This window comes from Lepus europaeus, chromosome 1 (assembly GCF_033115175.1).
Source record: "Lepus europaeus isolate LE1 chromosome 1, mLepTim1.pri, whole genome shotgun sequence".
In the NCBI taxonomy this organism is placed as follows: domain Eukaryota; kingdom Metazoa; phylum Chordata; class Mammalia; order Lagomorpha; family Leporidae; genus Lepus; species Lepus europaeus.
The window spans coordinates 63232292-63248047 of NC_084827.1; the positions used below are offsets into that span (position 1 = coordinate 63232292).

At 58.5% G+C, this 15756-nt stretch overlaps 1 protein-coding gene across 2 annotated transcripts in view; it reads left to right on the forward strand.

Moving 5' to 3' along the window:
* ARHGEF4 (Rho guanine nucleotide exchange factor 4) overlaps positions 1-15756 on the forward strand; it is a 70741-nt gene that overhangs the window by 51119 nt on the left and 3866 nt on the right. The window contains exons 2-8 of one of the 2 annotated variants that reach the window (XM_062182765.1): positions 750-889; positions 11300-11479; positions 12022-12198; positions 12271-12450; positions 13262-13494; positions 13850-13979; positions 15532-15663. In XM_062182765.1, coding sequence (XP_062038749.1) covers positions 750-889; positions 11300-11479; positions 12022-12198; positions 12271-12450; positions 13262-13494; positions 13850-13979; positions 15532-15663 — 1172 coding nt within the window. Of the gene's footprint in view, positions 1-749; positions 890-7958; positions 8043-11299; positions 11480-12021; positions 12199-12270; positions 12451-13261; positions 13495-13849; positions 13980-15531; positions 15664-15756 lie in introns of those variants that run through there. The other variant, XM_062182832.1, reaches the window with a different exon arrangement.

Sequence of the window (15756 nt, forward strand, 5' to 3'; positions counted from 1 at the left end):
GGGGAATCATTTGTGAAACACGAGACTGGGCGTCGGTGAAAATGAGACCACACAACTGTACCAGCCATTGCGGGAGGACGGCCAGAGAAGAGTTCCTGAATGGAACTCTTCTGTATCAGGAACTCTTCTGTAGCCTCAAAATCAGGCACTACTGGACAGAAATTAGTGCCGAAACAGAGACGAGCATGGGAAGGATTTAGAGAATGTTCCAACTGTTGGGTGCCTGCGAAGGCGAGAGACGGCACTGAGACTGCAGTGGGCCTGTGCAGGGCATAGTCTAAGATTCTGGAGTTTTGCTTAAGCAGCATTCTAGGGACCAGGACCTTCCACTGCTTTCCCAGGCCATAGCAGAGATCGGGATAGGAAGTGGAGCAGCCGGGACTTGAACCGGCGCCCACATGGGACGCCGGCACTGCAGGCGGCGGCTTTACCCACTACGCCACAGTGCCGACCCTCTAGCATTTTCTCTAAAGGCCTTTCCAACAGCTAACACACAGGAAAATGGTTTGTACTGAAGGCCCTGGGAACAGATCCTGAGCATCGAGCTGCGGCTGATCATTGTGTTTTTGGATCTTCTGGTCGTTCTGGGTGACTGGCGGGTGACTGGCGGGCGGTGTGAGCCAGCAGGTGCATTCCCGCAGGCAGCAGGAGCCATCCTCTTACGGGAAGGGGAGGGGGAGTCGGCTCTGAGACTTTGTTCTGCCTGCTGCGCCTCTGCCCTCCCCTGCCAGCTGCTGTCTCTCTTTCAGCCATGCCCGATGGAGTCCTGGACACAGTTGTCCGCGCTGATGAGGCGGGGAGCGAGGAGGACCTGTATGAGGACCTGCACGGTTCCAGCCACCACTACAGCCACCCTGGAGGGGGCGGTGAGCAGCTGGCCATCAATGAGGTAGGGTCACAGCTGAGCGGGTGGAGGAGGGGACCAGGGCGGGACTTGATCGCAGGCCTGATGGTCAGGGCGACTCCAGTTGCACTGTTGCCGGCCAGATGTGCACAGCTGTGTTCCAGAACAGACGGCAGCGGTGCCACCGGGCCCACAGCGCAGCTGCAGCCGGCGGTGTCCGGAGCAGAGTCTGTCCAAACGGAGTCCACGGGGATGGGCGGGGCAGGCACACAGTCCCCGCACGCTCGCCAGCATACCCCCGCCCCCTTCCGCAAAACCGGCCTGGCTGGAGAAGATTGCGTGGTGCGCGGAGAGGGGGAGGGGAGGGGACGGGGCTTCCAGCACTCCTACAAGTAGCCAGGGGAGACTGGGGGACAAAGCCAGTGAAACCAATTTTCTCCCACGGACACCAAGAGCTCAGAAGTGTGCAGTTGCTATGACAACCATATGCCAGTTACCATTTTTTGCTGTTCCTTCAGAGCGGAGGAAGTTAGTGAGCAAACCCCATCTGGATAAAACTGGGGTCCCATTCCTAGCTTCACCTTTCACTTTCTCCAAGGAGAGAGAAGCGTGGGGCTTTCAGGCTTCTCTCCTGCTGTCTCCAATCCTGGGCTCTTGCACTCCCTTCTTGAATGGGTGAACAAAAGAGAGAGTTTAACCAAACGTGCAGAGCAAGCGCCACCTCCCATCCCCTACCCCCCAGTCCTTTCTGCTCCATGAAAACCGGAGCCTAACAACCCAGATCTTGCCACACTTGCCACACTCGGACACTTTCCTCCAGGGGGGATCGATCGCAAAATAAAATAAAATAAAATAAAAAATCAGCCTTTAGTGAATGCATGCTTGGGAACTTCTCAGAAACCAGAGCGGAACAGGGGTCCTCCTCATCCACACAGCACAGCGGTGGAGCCCAGGGCCAGCCAGTCCACTCTGGATAATGACCTACAACAGTCATTAAATAATGCTTCAGGGAAAAACCCTTGTTGCATAGAGAATACAGTGCAAATTAAGTCTTTTCAACAACTGAAACTGTTAAGTGCCTCTCATAAGCTACAGTACACAGGAGGGGCTCTTCAAAAAGTTCATGGAAATGCATATTATGAAAAGGTGTGCATGGGCTTCAAACGTGTTTTGCACCAAAATACACTTCTATTTAAAAAAGAAAAAGAAAAGAAAACACGGTGGCTAGCATTGTGGCACAATACAGGAAGCCACAGCCTGAGATGTTAGCATCCCATAGGAGCACAGGTTTGAGTTCCAGCTGCTCTGATTCCAACTTCCTGCAAATGGCACCTGCAAAAGCAGTGGAAGATGGCCTGAGTGCTTGGGTCCTTGCACCCACGTGGGAGACCTGGATAGAGTTCCATGCTCCTGGCTTTGGCCTCACCCAGCCCTAGCTGTTGTGGCCATTTGGGGAGTGCACCAGCGGATGGAAGATTTCTCTGTCTCTCTCTCTGTAATACTTCCTTTTAAATAAATAAATATTTTCTAAAAATGATGCCAACTTTTTTTTAAAGATTTATTAATTTTACTTGAAAGTCAAAGTTACACAAAGAGTGAAGGAGAGGCTAAGAGAGAGAGGTCTTCCATCTGCTGGTTCACCCCCAAATTGGCCACAACAGCTGGAGCTGTGCTGATCCAAAGCCAGGAGCCAGCAGCTTCTTCCAGGTCTCCCACGTGGATGCAGGGACCCGAAGGCCTGGGCCATCCTCCACTGCTTTCCCAGGCTGTAGCAGAGCGCTGGATTGGAAGTGGAGCAGCTGGGACTGGAACTGGTGCCCATATGGGATGCTGGCACTGCAGGTGGCAACCTTATCCATTACACCAAAGCGCCAGCCCCAATGCTAACTTTTTAAAATTTTGATTTTATTTATTTGAGAGAGAGAGAGAGCGCTACCAGCTAGTGGCCGGCTCCCTGAACTTTACTCACAACGGTTGGGGACCGAAGCGGGGAGCTAAGAATGCAATCAGGTCTCCCACGTGGGTGGCAGGCAGGAACCCAAGTTTCTGAGCCATCACTGCTGCCTCCCAGAGTCCGCCTGGTGTGAAGGCAGAGTCAGGAGCCAGAGCCAGGTATGAGGTCGAGGCACTCAGTGTTGGACACATGGCTCTTCCCCGGCATCTTAACTGAGTTTATCTTTTAATTTCATATTTCCCATGAACTCCTTGAAGTACCCTTCTATTTTGGACAGAAGGTATCCTGGAATCAGGTTATCATAGGCAGAACTCACAGCAAATGGTTGGGCTTTTTCTGGCAGACCCAGGCTTCCTCCTCCATCCTGGGAGACAGGGGGTCTAGGCTGACGACAGTGGTGGTGTGGTGTGCATTGCACGTGACGGTCTAAGCGTGGCCTGGTTGCTGGGCTGTGAAACAAGGGTGCCTGTGAGGCTGCTGAGTTCCCAGTGATCAGGATGACAGGGACTGCAAGGAGGTAGGCGTTACTTGCCTGGCCTTAGCTGTTGCTAAGAGTTGCATTGTCTGCGTATGACAGATGCTCTCTCTCCTGCCTCGTGGTGAAATTGTAGACAGCCACAGCTTACTGCTGGTGAGGAGGTGCCTTTTCAGGCCTGGAGAGGGGGTGGGGAGGTGGATTCTTGAGCAGTTTGTCATTCTAAGAGGGCTCAGCCAAGGAAAGGAAGCCAAGAGTCAGGACTGGTGGAGGCCCTGGCACCGGGGCACGTCCACGGGGAAACAGGTACGGCAGCTGACGACGAACTGCGTCAGCATCTGTCTAGGCCTCTAGTGCTCCCTGTGTGGCTCGAAGGTGCATCTTGCTATTGGAGGTCCCTGGGGAGGTCTTCATGTGCTCAGTACTTTCCAGGACTCTTGGTCCTCCCTGGACCCCGGACAGGAAGAGCACTGCCCTCATCTGTGTCCCCAGGAGGGAGGACCTGCCACATCTCAAAGGGGACAACAAGCAGGGATGAGGGAGCCCGTCTCCAGCAGCCGCAGTGGGCTGTGCAGTGGGCGGCACCCACCCTCAGCCTCTCCTTCACTTCCAAGTCAGGATGCAAGCAGGCCGAGGGGCGCTGCCCGGAGAGAGGCCAAGCGCTGCGGTCACCGGGCCCCGGGTGTGATGGAGGACGTGTGGCCAGGCAGTGATTGTCATTGTGCGGTGGATGCAGCACCTGAGCCAGGCTGCTGGGTCTTTACCACTCCCAACTTGCACGGGGGACTCAGGAAAGGTAGCAACTATTTGGACATGCTGGAGGCACTCAGTACACTCAACCTTATCAGACACTGGCCTTCCCACCCCTCGGGCACTTGCTATCTCTCCCAGGAGCCAGGCCAGAAGCTAGGCTGGAGGTTCACCTGCGTTTCATAGCTGGAGGTTATCAAAGCGACAGGTGTCAGAGAAAAGTCTGCACTCACGACTGACTCTTTGGCTAGCTCCAGAGCCACATATTCACTTGTATTTTCTTAGAATACATGAGCGCACTGTCCAAAATTGGCAGGGTTCTTGTACGTGTTGACTTCATAAGGGGCAGCCACTTCTTGATTGGCTCAGCAGAAGGGGATCCAAACCCTCTGACTTGCAGAGCAGTAGATGCAGGGGCCAGAGAGGCAGTTGGTATTCGGGGCACTTGAGCAATGAGAGTTTTTACACACACACACGTGTGTGTGTACGTGTGTGCACATGGTGTGTGAGAGGGTGATGGATGTGATACATGCATGCATCGCACATGTAACTGAGCACTTACCATGTGCTGGGTGGTATAACAACCCTGGGAGGCAGCTGTGCCAGACACACAGGCAGCTGGCTGTGCAGGAGGAGGAGCTGGGGGTGGGGGGGCACCTGTGTTTTTCTGTGTGTGCTTGGAGGATGAGAAGGAGACACAGGCCTTGTGTTTTCTTTTTTCCTGCACAGACATGTGCCTGGCCCCTTGTGGTTGCCCAGGCCCGGCAAGATAAATCAACAAGTGCAGAATGTTCCCCTCTTCTGTCCTGTCCCCTCTAATGCCTTCTCCAGTTGCCTGTGCCACCACCAACCCCACAGTCACACCTCAGGCCATGCTCAGCCCAGAGCCTATTTCTGAAGAGGTGTCTTTGACCCCGTGTCTCTGGAAGACTTTCCCTATATGTGATGGCCCAAACCCCAGCCCCACACTGTCCTTGCTCCTGGTGCCTGTGGTGATGAGTGCAGGCAGGGGACAAGGTCTCCTGCTGCCCACCTCACCACCACGGACAGCAGCCTGTCCCCTGTGGGTCAGGCCCCAGCTGGAGCTGCACGTGACTCTCTCCTCTCCCCACACCTCCCTGAGGGCCTTGAGGTGCCAGGTGTGCCTTGTGTGTGCCTGTGTATGCAGCTGACCCACCTCCCTGCTCCAGGACACAGAGAGGAAGGCTGTGTGGTGGCTTCTGGAATGTCTTGCAAAGACGAGACAAAGGCCACATGAGGAGGCAGAAGGGCAGATGTGAGCAGTGAGCCATAGAACTTGTCCAAGCTGGCCTCAAGCATAAAGGGGAGTGCTGGTCGACCTTCCAGGCCCGCACAGCAGCAGAAGCAGGACTACCCCAGCCAGTGCCCTAGGACAAAAGGCAGGCTCCTCATGCCTCCCCTTTGGCACTTCCTCACGGGCCATTTAGAGGATGCTGCAGGACAAGAGGCCAGCTCTCAGCTGCCTGTCTGCGGAGTGAGTCTGACTCTCTGGCTCCAGGGCTCTGTGTCTTTCAGGAGCTCCTGGGAGGCAAGGAGGCAGCCATCCAGACTGAAACCCATGAGCACCTAGGCCCTTTGTTGTATTTTTGGTCATAGATCACACATACACAAAAGCTGTTGCCACCTGCTCAGCTCCCTGGGATAGACACGCTGGGTCCCTGGGCAGCGGGAAGGGCCGGTGCCACATCCAGTCCTTCCTAGGCTGCCCTGATGTTGTGTGGGACTCAGGCCTTGCTTAGGCTGGGTCATGGCTAAAGGACTACAGTGTATCTCATGGGCCTAGTGCAGCAGCAGAGCAGAGTGCCGTGGACCCCATAGCCCTCAGCGTTGTGCAGGCCACAGGGCTCCCAGGTCCTCTGCACCCAGGAGTCCGAGGATCTGTGGCCTCTGAGCCTTCCCCCTCTCCCCCAGGTGGCTGGTGGCTCTGGAATCATAGGTGCACAAAGAACCATCAACCTAGATCACTGATGCCAAGTGACACCCCACTAGAGGGCACATCATAGTCTTTTTTTTTCTTTTTAATGATTTCTTTTATTTATTTGAAAGACAGAGTTACAGAGAGAAGTAGAGCCAGAGAGAGAGACAGGTCTTCTATCCGCTGGTTCACTCCCCAAATGGCTGCAATGGCCAGAGCTGAGCCAATCTGAAGCCAGGAGTCAAGAGCTTCTTCCTAGTCTCCCATGCGGGTGCAGGGCCCAAGGACTTGGGCCATCTTCCACTGCTTTCCCTGGCCATAGCAAAGAGCTGGGTCAGAAGCGGAGCACCCGGGACTAGAACCGGCGCCCATGTGGAATGCCGGCACTGCAGGCCAGGGCTTTAACCCGCTCTGTCACAGTGCTGGCCGCATCATCGCACAGTCTTACCAGAGGAGCTGAGATGTGCTGGTACCAGGGAGCTTTCAGATGCCTTTGGGGCCTCCACAACTCTTCTGAGAGCTTGGGGGAGCAAACGTGGAGAGGGGCACCACTCCAAACAGATGGGCCCAGGCTGAAACCATCAATGGAAGGAGGCAGACAGCTTTCTGGACATACACCTCACCCTTGCCTGCACACACAGGAGCTCACATGTGTACACACATGTGTATGCATGCAGTACTCACATGCATCCACACAGGAGCCCACATGTGTAAACATACATGCAGGTACCGCCTCTACACATACAGGTGCCCACATGTGGATGCACACATGCAAGGGTATCCCTCCACCTACACGCACACACCTGTTCCATGTGAATGCTCACATGCAGGTACACACCTGGCATTCGTCCTGCTCTGTGGCTTCTTCAGAGGATGGTGACATTAACATGTGCATCACCTGTACTCAGATGCACTTGGTGCTGAAACATAGGGAACTCTGAACCCACATGTGAACAGCCAGTCTGTGCACACTCCCTGTGCACCCCTCCCTCCCTCCCTGCGCCCCATGTCAGAGCCCTGAGCTTGTCACTCAGAAATATCTGCCCACGCCCGAGCCGTGCGCTGAGCTCTGTCAGCGGCGTACTGCGCATCTCTCAGGGGGGCGCGTTGCCTGAGCTCCCCGTCGGGGACAGAGTGACAGAGTGGCAGCTTTGAAACCTGCAGGCGCTGTCTGGTGGAGGCAGTGGAACCGCTGGGTGCCTGACTATAGGTTTTTTCAAAAGCCGTTAGCTTCCCCAAAGGCAGAAAATGAGACCCAGCTCCGGGAGGGGGCAGAGCGCTCCGAGTGAGTCTGTCTGACCCGGGTTCCAGTGCCGGCCACCCTAGCCCTGTGTGTCCGTGCATCTTGAGGACAGAGCCCAGAACCTGCAGTGTCGTCTACTCCTCCGTGAGCTGGAGCCCGGGGGCAGCCCTTGTTGAAATGTTCCTCGGCCCAGCCCTCCCCTAAACGCCGGTGCCAGGTGTCTTGGCCCGGGCCTGCCTGCGTGTGTGAGGTCTCCCTCCGGGCATCCCCAAGCGTCCCGTGGTCATTTGGGCGCTGGGCCAACCCAGGCCCAGGCCCGCTGTGCCGGCACTAAGGTTCCCCCCGACCCCTCCCAAGGGGACGCCAAGGGCAGAGACTCTCTGCGCCCGCCGGAGCCGCCGCGGCCCCTACGAGCCTCGGGAGCGCGTCGTCCCCGCCCGCGCACTCCGCGCGGTTGCCAAGGCTCCCGGCCTAGGAGACGCGGCGCGCGCGGCGCCGGCTGTGCGGGAGGAGCCCAGGCCGGCGAGCGCGGGCGGCTCCGCCCCCTCCGCGGGCGCTGCGGGCCGCCGACTCCGGCCCTGCGTGCCGGGATCTCGGGGCGGCACGCAGCGAGCGCGGAGGCCCGGCGCCATGGCGAGGGCCCCGCAGCGCCGGCGCGGCCCCGCGGCGCCCGGGAGCGCCCTGCGTGCGCTACTGCGCTGCAATTTGCCCCCCGGCGCCCAGCGCGTGGTGGTCTCCGCCGTGCTGGTCTTTCTCGTCCTCATCAACGTCGTGCTGATTTTCCTGCTGGCATTCCGCTGAGCGGCCGGCCAGGGCGCCTGGGGAAGAGCGCCGGGCGGGGTGAGTGGCGTGGGCTGCGCTCCTGCCGCTGTCACCGCGGCCTCCGTGCCCCGACCCCACGTGCTCCCTGCAGGAGCCCGACTTCGCGGGGGGGGGGGGAGGTGCCGTTTTGCGGATACCCGAGAAGCGTGGTGACACTTGTGCCACGGGGTCCTTAGGGGTCTGTTCTCCGCGCCGCGGGTAGGGGGGACGGCTAAAATGGCGCGTCTCCGTGGGTGGCTGGGGATTCGGATACAGCTGTGGCCGCGGCTGGCCGTGGTCGTTTGGGAACGGTGCGCATGTGACCGCCGGGATGAGTGGAACTGGGCATGCACTTGATACGCGTTGAGCCTGGTCTGTGAGTGGCGCCCGGGCACCCCTGCACGCGTTATCTGCAGGTGCTTTTCCCATTTTAGGCCCTAGCAGAAGTGTCAGTCTCCCAACCGGCAGAGTCTGCCCTGAGCAGCGGTTACCCTGCGCCACCCACCCCCACCACCCCAGCACAGGCATGCTATCCCTGGAAGTGGCCACCCACTCTGCATGTGGGAGACTAGATGAGATGGGCAGGGTGGGAGGGGCCGCGGTGGGTCACCCCGGGTGTGTGTATGGGGGGCGGGGGCGGTTTACGGTGGAGCCTGGCAGGGCTGCTCTCTCTGGGGCATGTCAGAACCTCTGAGGCACAGGGAGTGATTCTAACCCCTGCCCGCGGCTTGTCTTAGCCTTGAACCCGCCCCTCTAATGAGACGGTCCCCAGGGCCCCCCATAAATATCCCTGTGCCTCAGAGCCAGCCTCTGCTCCCCTCTGCCACAGGAGAGCCAGCCTGCAATCCTCGCGGCCCCCTGCTCAGCTTGAGTGTAGGGGCTGCAGGTGCGGCTGCAGCACAGGCAGACAGACCCGCAGGGAGGGCCTCTGTCTGGAAACCCGCCCTGCTGCCCTGGAGGTGGAGCAGGTCCCCACGGATCCACGAAGCGGGTCGCTGATTCCCTGGAGCCTCTTTTGGACTCAGTGACGCCACAGAAACTCTTGATGTTGCCGCCATAGCTTGTCCGAAGGTCTTGTGTTCGGGAGTCCACACCGGGCTGCCATCTAGTGCAGGGCAGCCATGGTTACTTCCTGGGGGAGAACCTGCTCAGCCCTGTGTGTGTCTGATGCCTCCAGGTGCTGCACCTGGTGCTGGGATGAGGAAGCAACAAGGGTGACCAACACCTTCCTGCCCTGCCCCCCACCCCCACCCCCACCCCCACCCCCGGGCTTCCAGGTGACTGGCGCTGGGCCCTCATGGTGCCTGGAGCCTTGGTCTCTCTGTGAAGTCCTGCCTCTTTGCCCCTCACCTGGAGACAGACCTTCCTCAACAGCGAGGTAGGAAGCAGCCACACCTGTCGGCAAGGACCAGCAGAATAGAGGAAGGGGAGGCACGGGTGGCCTGTGGCCAGGGCTCATGTGAGCCAAACTGGGGACAGTGGGAGGGAGACAGCTCACTTGGTGCAGCTACCTCCTGGGACAGGAGCTGGTGGGAAGCTGGGCTGTGTTCAGAGTCTGGGTTACTTTCTCCTAGCCTGTAGCCTCAGACCCCACAAGAGGCACGTGTGCACCCTACCTGCACCTTGGCTCCCACACAGAACTATGGGTGTCTGCCTCCTTTTCCCCTGCAGCCACACTCTTCAAGGTCTTGACCCGGACCCTGCTGGCCCGGGGCATGCTGGGACCCAAGTACAGCAGGCTGGCTCCTTGCATGCAGTCTTGCTCTGTCCGCCTGTTGAATTCTGTCTATGGGGCAGCTAGCACGTTGTGATCCTGGAGGCCAAGCCTTACCTCCAGAAACTATAGCTGGGAAAGAGTGCTGTTGTCCCCTGTGTGGGCCTTGGCCATGTCGGTAGCCCCTGAATAGCTGCCACACATTTGGCGGGGGGGGATTCCTGATTTCTCAGGTATGGAGACATGTTCATCTCCAAGAAGGGGTAAGAGCCAGTGGCTGTTTCCTTCATCTGCCTTGCAAGGCCCTCCCCTGGAGGAAAGGGTCCCATCCTCACAGTGGACTCCTTGGCTGGAACTCAAGGGGAGGGACAGGCAGACCCAGCTGCATGGTACGGCCCCTCTTGGTCTCTGTAACGACATGAGGATTTGCAGGAGCACTGCCCCGGGAGCACCCAGTGATGGCAAGGGATGGCCACCATGGGGTGGCCGACAGTTGGAGGAGGGGCATTTGGTAGTGCTCCGATTCGTTCTTGATGCCTTGGCCAGGCCAGTGGTTGTGCGAGCCTTTGTCGACATGTGAGCCCAGTAAGGAGAGGCGTGGACCACACTTCCCCAGCCCACCCCTCCTCTTCTGCCCTACACCCCTGGAGCCATTCATCACTCATGGAAGGAGATGGAGCCCTGCTGGCAATGGAGCTCCGAGCGCCAGGGTTGCGTGGGTGGGACAAGGGAGCATGCATCCCTGGTGTCATCTGTGCACAGACACTCAGGAGATGGGAAGCTCGCAGGGAGAAGGGAATGGAAAGAGCTGCCAGCTAGGAATGAAATGGTTAGACTTGGTGACAACATGCCCAAGATCATTCCTGAAGCACCTGTCACAGAGGGAGCAGCTGCAGGACGGACCTACTTCTAAAGCTAGGCAATAACTGGAAGAGGCGGCACTCATTGGCGCTTAGAGTCCTAGGGCTTGGGACCCAGAGCTCTCAACAGGGGTGCTGCTCAGCTGCTGCTGGTATCTGGTGGGGGGGCGGAGTGGGGGCAGGAGTGCCAAGAGGCTGGTTCTGCAAAGGCTCAAAAACACACAGCAAAGTGGATCCACGGGTGCACTGGCAGGCCAAGGTGCAGGGGCATTATTGATTGCTGGGTGGCCTCCCAGGCACTGCCAGCCCACAGTAAGCTCAGAGGAGAGAGCAAGGCTCTTCTCCCTTCTTGAATGTTGCTTTAGAAGGGCCTGACAGACAGCAGCTGGCACAGTCACAGCCCCGGTACCACCAGCAGAGCACAGAAAGTCGGGGGAGATGGGGTGACTGGAGGCCGAGAGGCAGTAGCCTCCTCCCCAGCCCCCTAGTGGGGTGAGGACAGCATGGCTGAGCAGGGAGGGATTTATGCCACGGATGGCCATTCGATCCTATGATTGGGTCCCTGAGCCGTCACAGCCTAGACATGGCCAGGGCCCCGCCCTGCCCGGAGAGAGCCTCCATCAGCCGTCTGAAGACAGGAGTCTCTCTTCCCAGGGCTGCACATTCAGTGAAGCCCCAGCAGCCCAGCCCCCCAACCCACACGCCCATGGCTCTCTTCACAGCTCATCAGCGATGGCAGTGTGGTCTGTGCCGAAGCGCTCTGGGACCATGTCACCATGGACGACCAGGAACTGGGCTTCAAAGCTGGGGACGTCATCGAAGTGATGGATGCCACCAACAGGGAGTGGTGGTGGGGCCGTGTCGCCGACGGCGAGGGCTGGTTTCCGGCCAGCTTCGTGCGGGTATGGCTCCCACAGACAGCCACCTGCTCTGCTTAGAAATCCAAGCCAGCAACAGCACTGGGCTCCCAGGGGGTGGGTGTGGACGTTGCCTTCGCAGCTGTGCTGGGATTGCTGCTGGGGGCAGAGCAGAGGCCCCAGATCCTGCTTTCAGGTGCTCCTCCTGCTCCAGACAGCTGCCCTCCTACCAACAGTCCCCTTGGTGCCCCAAGTTCCAGTTCAGAGGTGCACCCCAGCAAGGCAGACACCCATCCACCTGGGGCTCAATTCCCTGGAGGACCCTGTATGAACGGGCACTGGTGCAGGAACTCGTAGGGTGTCCCCCATGCGCAGTGCTGAGCACAAGGAGGTGTAAGAAGAGGCGGCCAGGGTGATCTCCAGATCGGTCCCGTGCGTGCCTTGGACGGGTGATGGGGTCATGGGAAGCCCCCCTTGCCAGCCCTGAGCCCCTGGGGTTCCTGGCTGCTGCAGTACAGGGTAGCGGGCGCTGACGCGGGGAAGGGTGCGGGGCGCTGACGGTCGGTCGGTGCGCGGGTTACCGGCAGCTGCGGGTGAACCAGGACGAGCCTGCAGACGACGAGGCCCCGCAGGCTGGGAGCGGTGGGGCCGAGGACGGCGGGGCCGAGGCGCAGAGCAGCAAGGATCAGATGCGGACCAACGTTATCAATGAGATCCTCAGCACCGAGCGGGACTACATCAAGCACCTGCGGGACATCTGCGAGGTGAGGGCCGGGGGCCCTCGGGCGGGCGGGGCGGGGGTCACCTAGGGAGCGCTGACGGCGCCCCGCCCCCAGGGCTACATCAGACAGTGCCGCAAGCGTGCCGACATGTTCAGCGAGGAGCAGCTGCGCACCATCTTTGGCAACATCGAGGACATCTACCGGTGCCAGAAGGCGTTCGTGAAGGCTCTGGAGCAGAAGTTCAACAGGGAGCGGCCGCACCTCAGCGAGCTGGGCGCCTGCTTCCTGGAGCACGTGAGTGCGCGGTTCCCATGGGGGGGTGGGGGGGGCGGCGCTGCCCTCTCCCAAACTACCCCCGTCCCTCGGATTGTCACCTCCCTTTGCACCTGGCTCCTGTCCCTGCCTACTTCCAGAGAGCAACTTGCTGTTGTCTTTCCAGAAGCTTCCAAATGTCCCAGGTGCTCCTCACCTGCTGCCCTCACCTTGCAACCCAGGGTTAGGAGTGGCCCTGCTGTGTTCGGGGAAACCACATTAGGGGAGGGGTCCCTGGGGACTGGGGGCTTTTGGGCATCACCCTGGGACAGCAGAAGAGGGAAGAAGGGGCTGAACTACTCATGGAGTGTGCCCCCCAGGGGGCTGGCTGCTCATGGCAGGTTCTAGGGTTTCTCAAACTGGGACTTCGGTTGCTTCCGCTCTCAGTGCCACTTGGTCTTTAGCCAAGGTGCTTTGGATGGCTCCAGTCCAGATAGGACGACTCCTAGCTCACCTCCTGCAGCAGTCATGAGGTTGAGCAAAGCATGCCTGTCTCCCTCAACACCCCCCGCCCCCCCCCCCCGCCCCACCATGTGGCCCTGATAACCCTTCCTGATTAGCAGCACTGACACGCATAGTACCTGATGAGAAGGCTGGGTGGCCACAGCGTTCAGTGTGCGCCTTCTCAGAGGCATTCCCATCCCTGGGTCTGATTCCCAGGGAGAAGGGTTGACAGAGGCAGGGGGCGAGGCAGAGGCTCTTGGCCCTCCCAGACCTGTGTCCAGTTGCCAGGGGGAGTGGCCATTGGGCTGTCATCACCACCAGCTGCGTCTTCCCCCTCTAACCCCCTCAGCAAGCTGACTTCCAGATCTACTCAGAGTATTGCAATAACCACCCCAACGCCTGCGTAGAGCTCTCCCGGCTCACCAAGCTCAGCAAGTACGTGTACTTCTTCGAGGCCTGCCGGCTGCTGCAAAAGATGATTGACATTTCCCTGGACGGCTTCCTGCTGACCCCAGTGCAGAAGATCTGCAAGTACCCTCTGCAGCTGGCCGAGCTACTCAAATACACACACCCCCAGCACAGGTAGGCGGCCTGAGGCCCTTTGCACCTCCAGCCTGGCAGTTACTTGAGCCAGTGCCCTGCTCTGCACAGAACAAAGCAAGCTCTGCTCTCATGAGCTCTCGATGCAGTGCAGGGACGAGGATGCCAACAGGATATTAAGCCGGGCTCTGTGCCTGGCTTTTATGGAGAAGGAGGGGCTGTGCATTTGACATGTGAGTCCAAGGCTCAGGGGCACGGCCCCAGAAGGCAGCAGCACCATGCCTGGGGGCTGCAGTACAGGGTAGCGGACTCCCTGGAGGAGACACCCTCTCCTCCTCCCCTGCACCCCCTCCGCTCTCCAGCCTACAGCACCCTTCCATGTCTGTTCTGCCCCCAGGGATTTCAAGGATGTCGAAGCTGCCTTGCACGCCATGAAGAACGTGGCCCAGCTCATTAATGAACGGAAACGGAGACTCGAAAACATTGACAAGATTGCTCAGTGGCAGAGCTCCATAGAGGACTGGGAGGTGAGGGCCCCAGGGTCAAGGAAACACCCTGGGGTCCATGGCCTCTGGCTTTGAAATTGCTCATGCCCCCTGGAAGCTGAAGCAGGGAGCCAGAAGCGGATAGTGGGAAAACCAGGCCTCCCAGAGGTGCCATGGTGCCACCCCTCTTGCAGGCTGAGGCTCCCCCATGAGCAGCCAGTCAGCTCAGGAGCCCTAAAGAGAGCAAGTGTGTTTCTCAGAAGTGTTGGTCTCTTCCTCTGCCCTCAAGGGATGCACAGGCTCCCAGAGTTTTAGCTGACACCTGGGACTCCCAATAGATGGGTTCAAGTCCCACACACAGTGCCGTGGAAAGTGGACTGCCCTCATCACGGCCTCTTGGTTTCATTTTGCTTTAAGATTTATTTTATTTATTTGAAAGACAGAGTTACACAGAGAGGTAGAGACAGAGAGGTCTTCTATCCGCTGGTTCACTCCCCAGATGGCTACAATGGCCAGAGCTGTGCTGATCCAGAGCCAGGAGCTTCTTCCAGGTCTCCCACACAGGTGCAGGGGCCCAAGGGCTTGGGCCACCTTCTACTGCTTTCCCAGGCCATAGCAGAAAGCTGGATCAGAAGAGCAGCAGCTGGGACTAGAACAGGTGCCCATATGGGATGCTGGCGCTTCAGGCCAGGGCTTTAACCTGCTGCACCACAGCCCCAGCCCCGGTTCCATTTTTCTGCTTGCACATTCTCACATCTGCCACTCTTCTGCCTTTTAAGGGAACATCAAGGCCCAATCTCATGATGCCCATTCCTGTCCCCCAGAGGCACAGGGGCCTCTTAGATCCTCTCCCACCAATCTGGGCTCCTTGATGGCCTCCCACCCACACAAGACCACTGCCATCTGAATTCCTGACCACAGTCAGCCACAGAACATCACGAAAATACAGTATCCCGGTCCTGCCTCACCCTTGCTGGACTGAATTAGAATCCCTGCAGTGGGGCTGAGCCATGTGGGCAATGGGTTGGAAGGCCGCCAACAGCTCCCATCTGAGCTGTACATCTTTAAGGAGGACCTGGAAGTGGGCGGGGCTTACTCCAACAATTTGGAGGCCCACATGGCAGGATTTTGGGTACCGAATACACAAAGCTGGGATGCAGGCCTCCTTAAAAAGCCTCCTAAAAAGACTGTTTGCAGAGGTGATCTGCAGCCAGGCCTGCCTACTCTTCCTCCAGGGCAGCCCTGAAATACGTGTCACCTCTGGAATTTATGCTCTGCAGCAGCCGCCTTAGGGAAAACATGAAAAGGTGACAAGTTTTTGTAATGTCTTATTTCATGCAGTATATGCAGAGTATCATCTCACCTTCTAATCAACATAACCTTTGTGATATGTTTTCTCTTCGATTTCATACTAAGTAAGGACTAGCCACGGTCCGTGCTTAGGGGCTGCCTGCTCACCTGTCCCTCACTCCCTGACCCTCCCACAGCCCCCGGGGGTCCTTTCCTTGGCTTTAAGAGCACCCCTCCCATCATGGCCTGGTGAGGAGACAGGAAGTGCACTAATAAGCTCACAGCTGTCCTTGGGACCCCCCAGGGGGAAGATCTCTTGGTCAGGAGCTCGGAACTCATCTATTCAGGGGAGCTGACTCGCGTCACACAGCCTCAAGCCAAGAGCCAGCAGAGGATGTTTTTTCTCTTTGACCACCAGCTCATCTACTGTAAGAAGGTACCAGGGTCCCTCTGACTGGATGGGCCCCGCAGGGAGCAGGTGGAGGGGGTGAAGCAGAGACTGAGAGCAGCCATCCAGAGGAAAGGCGCC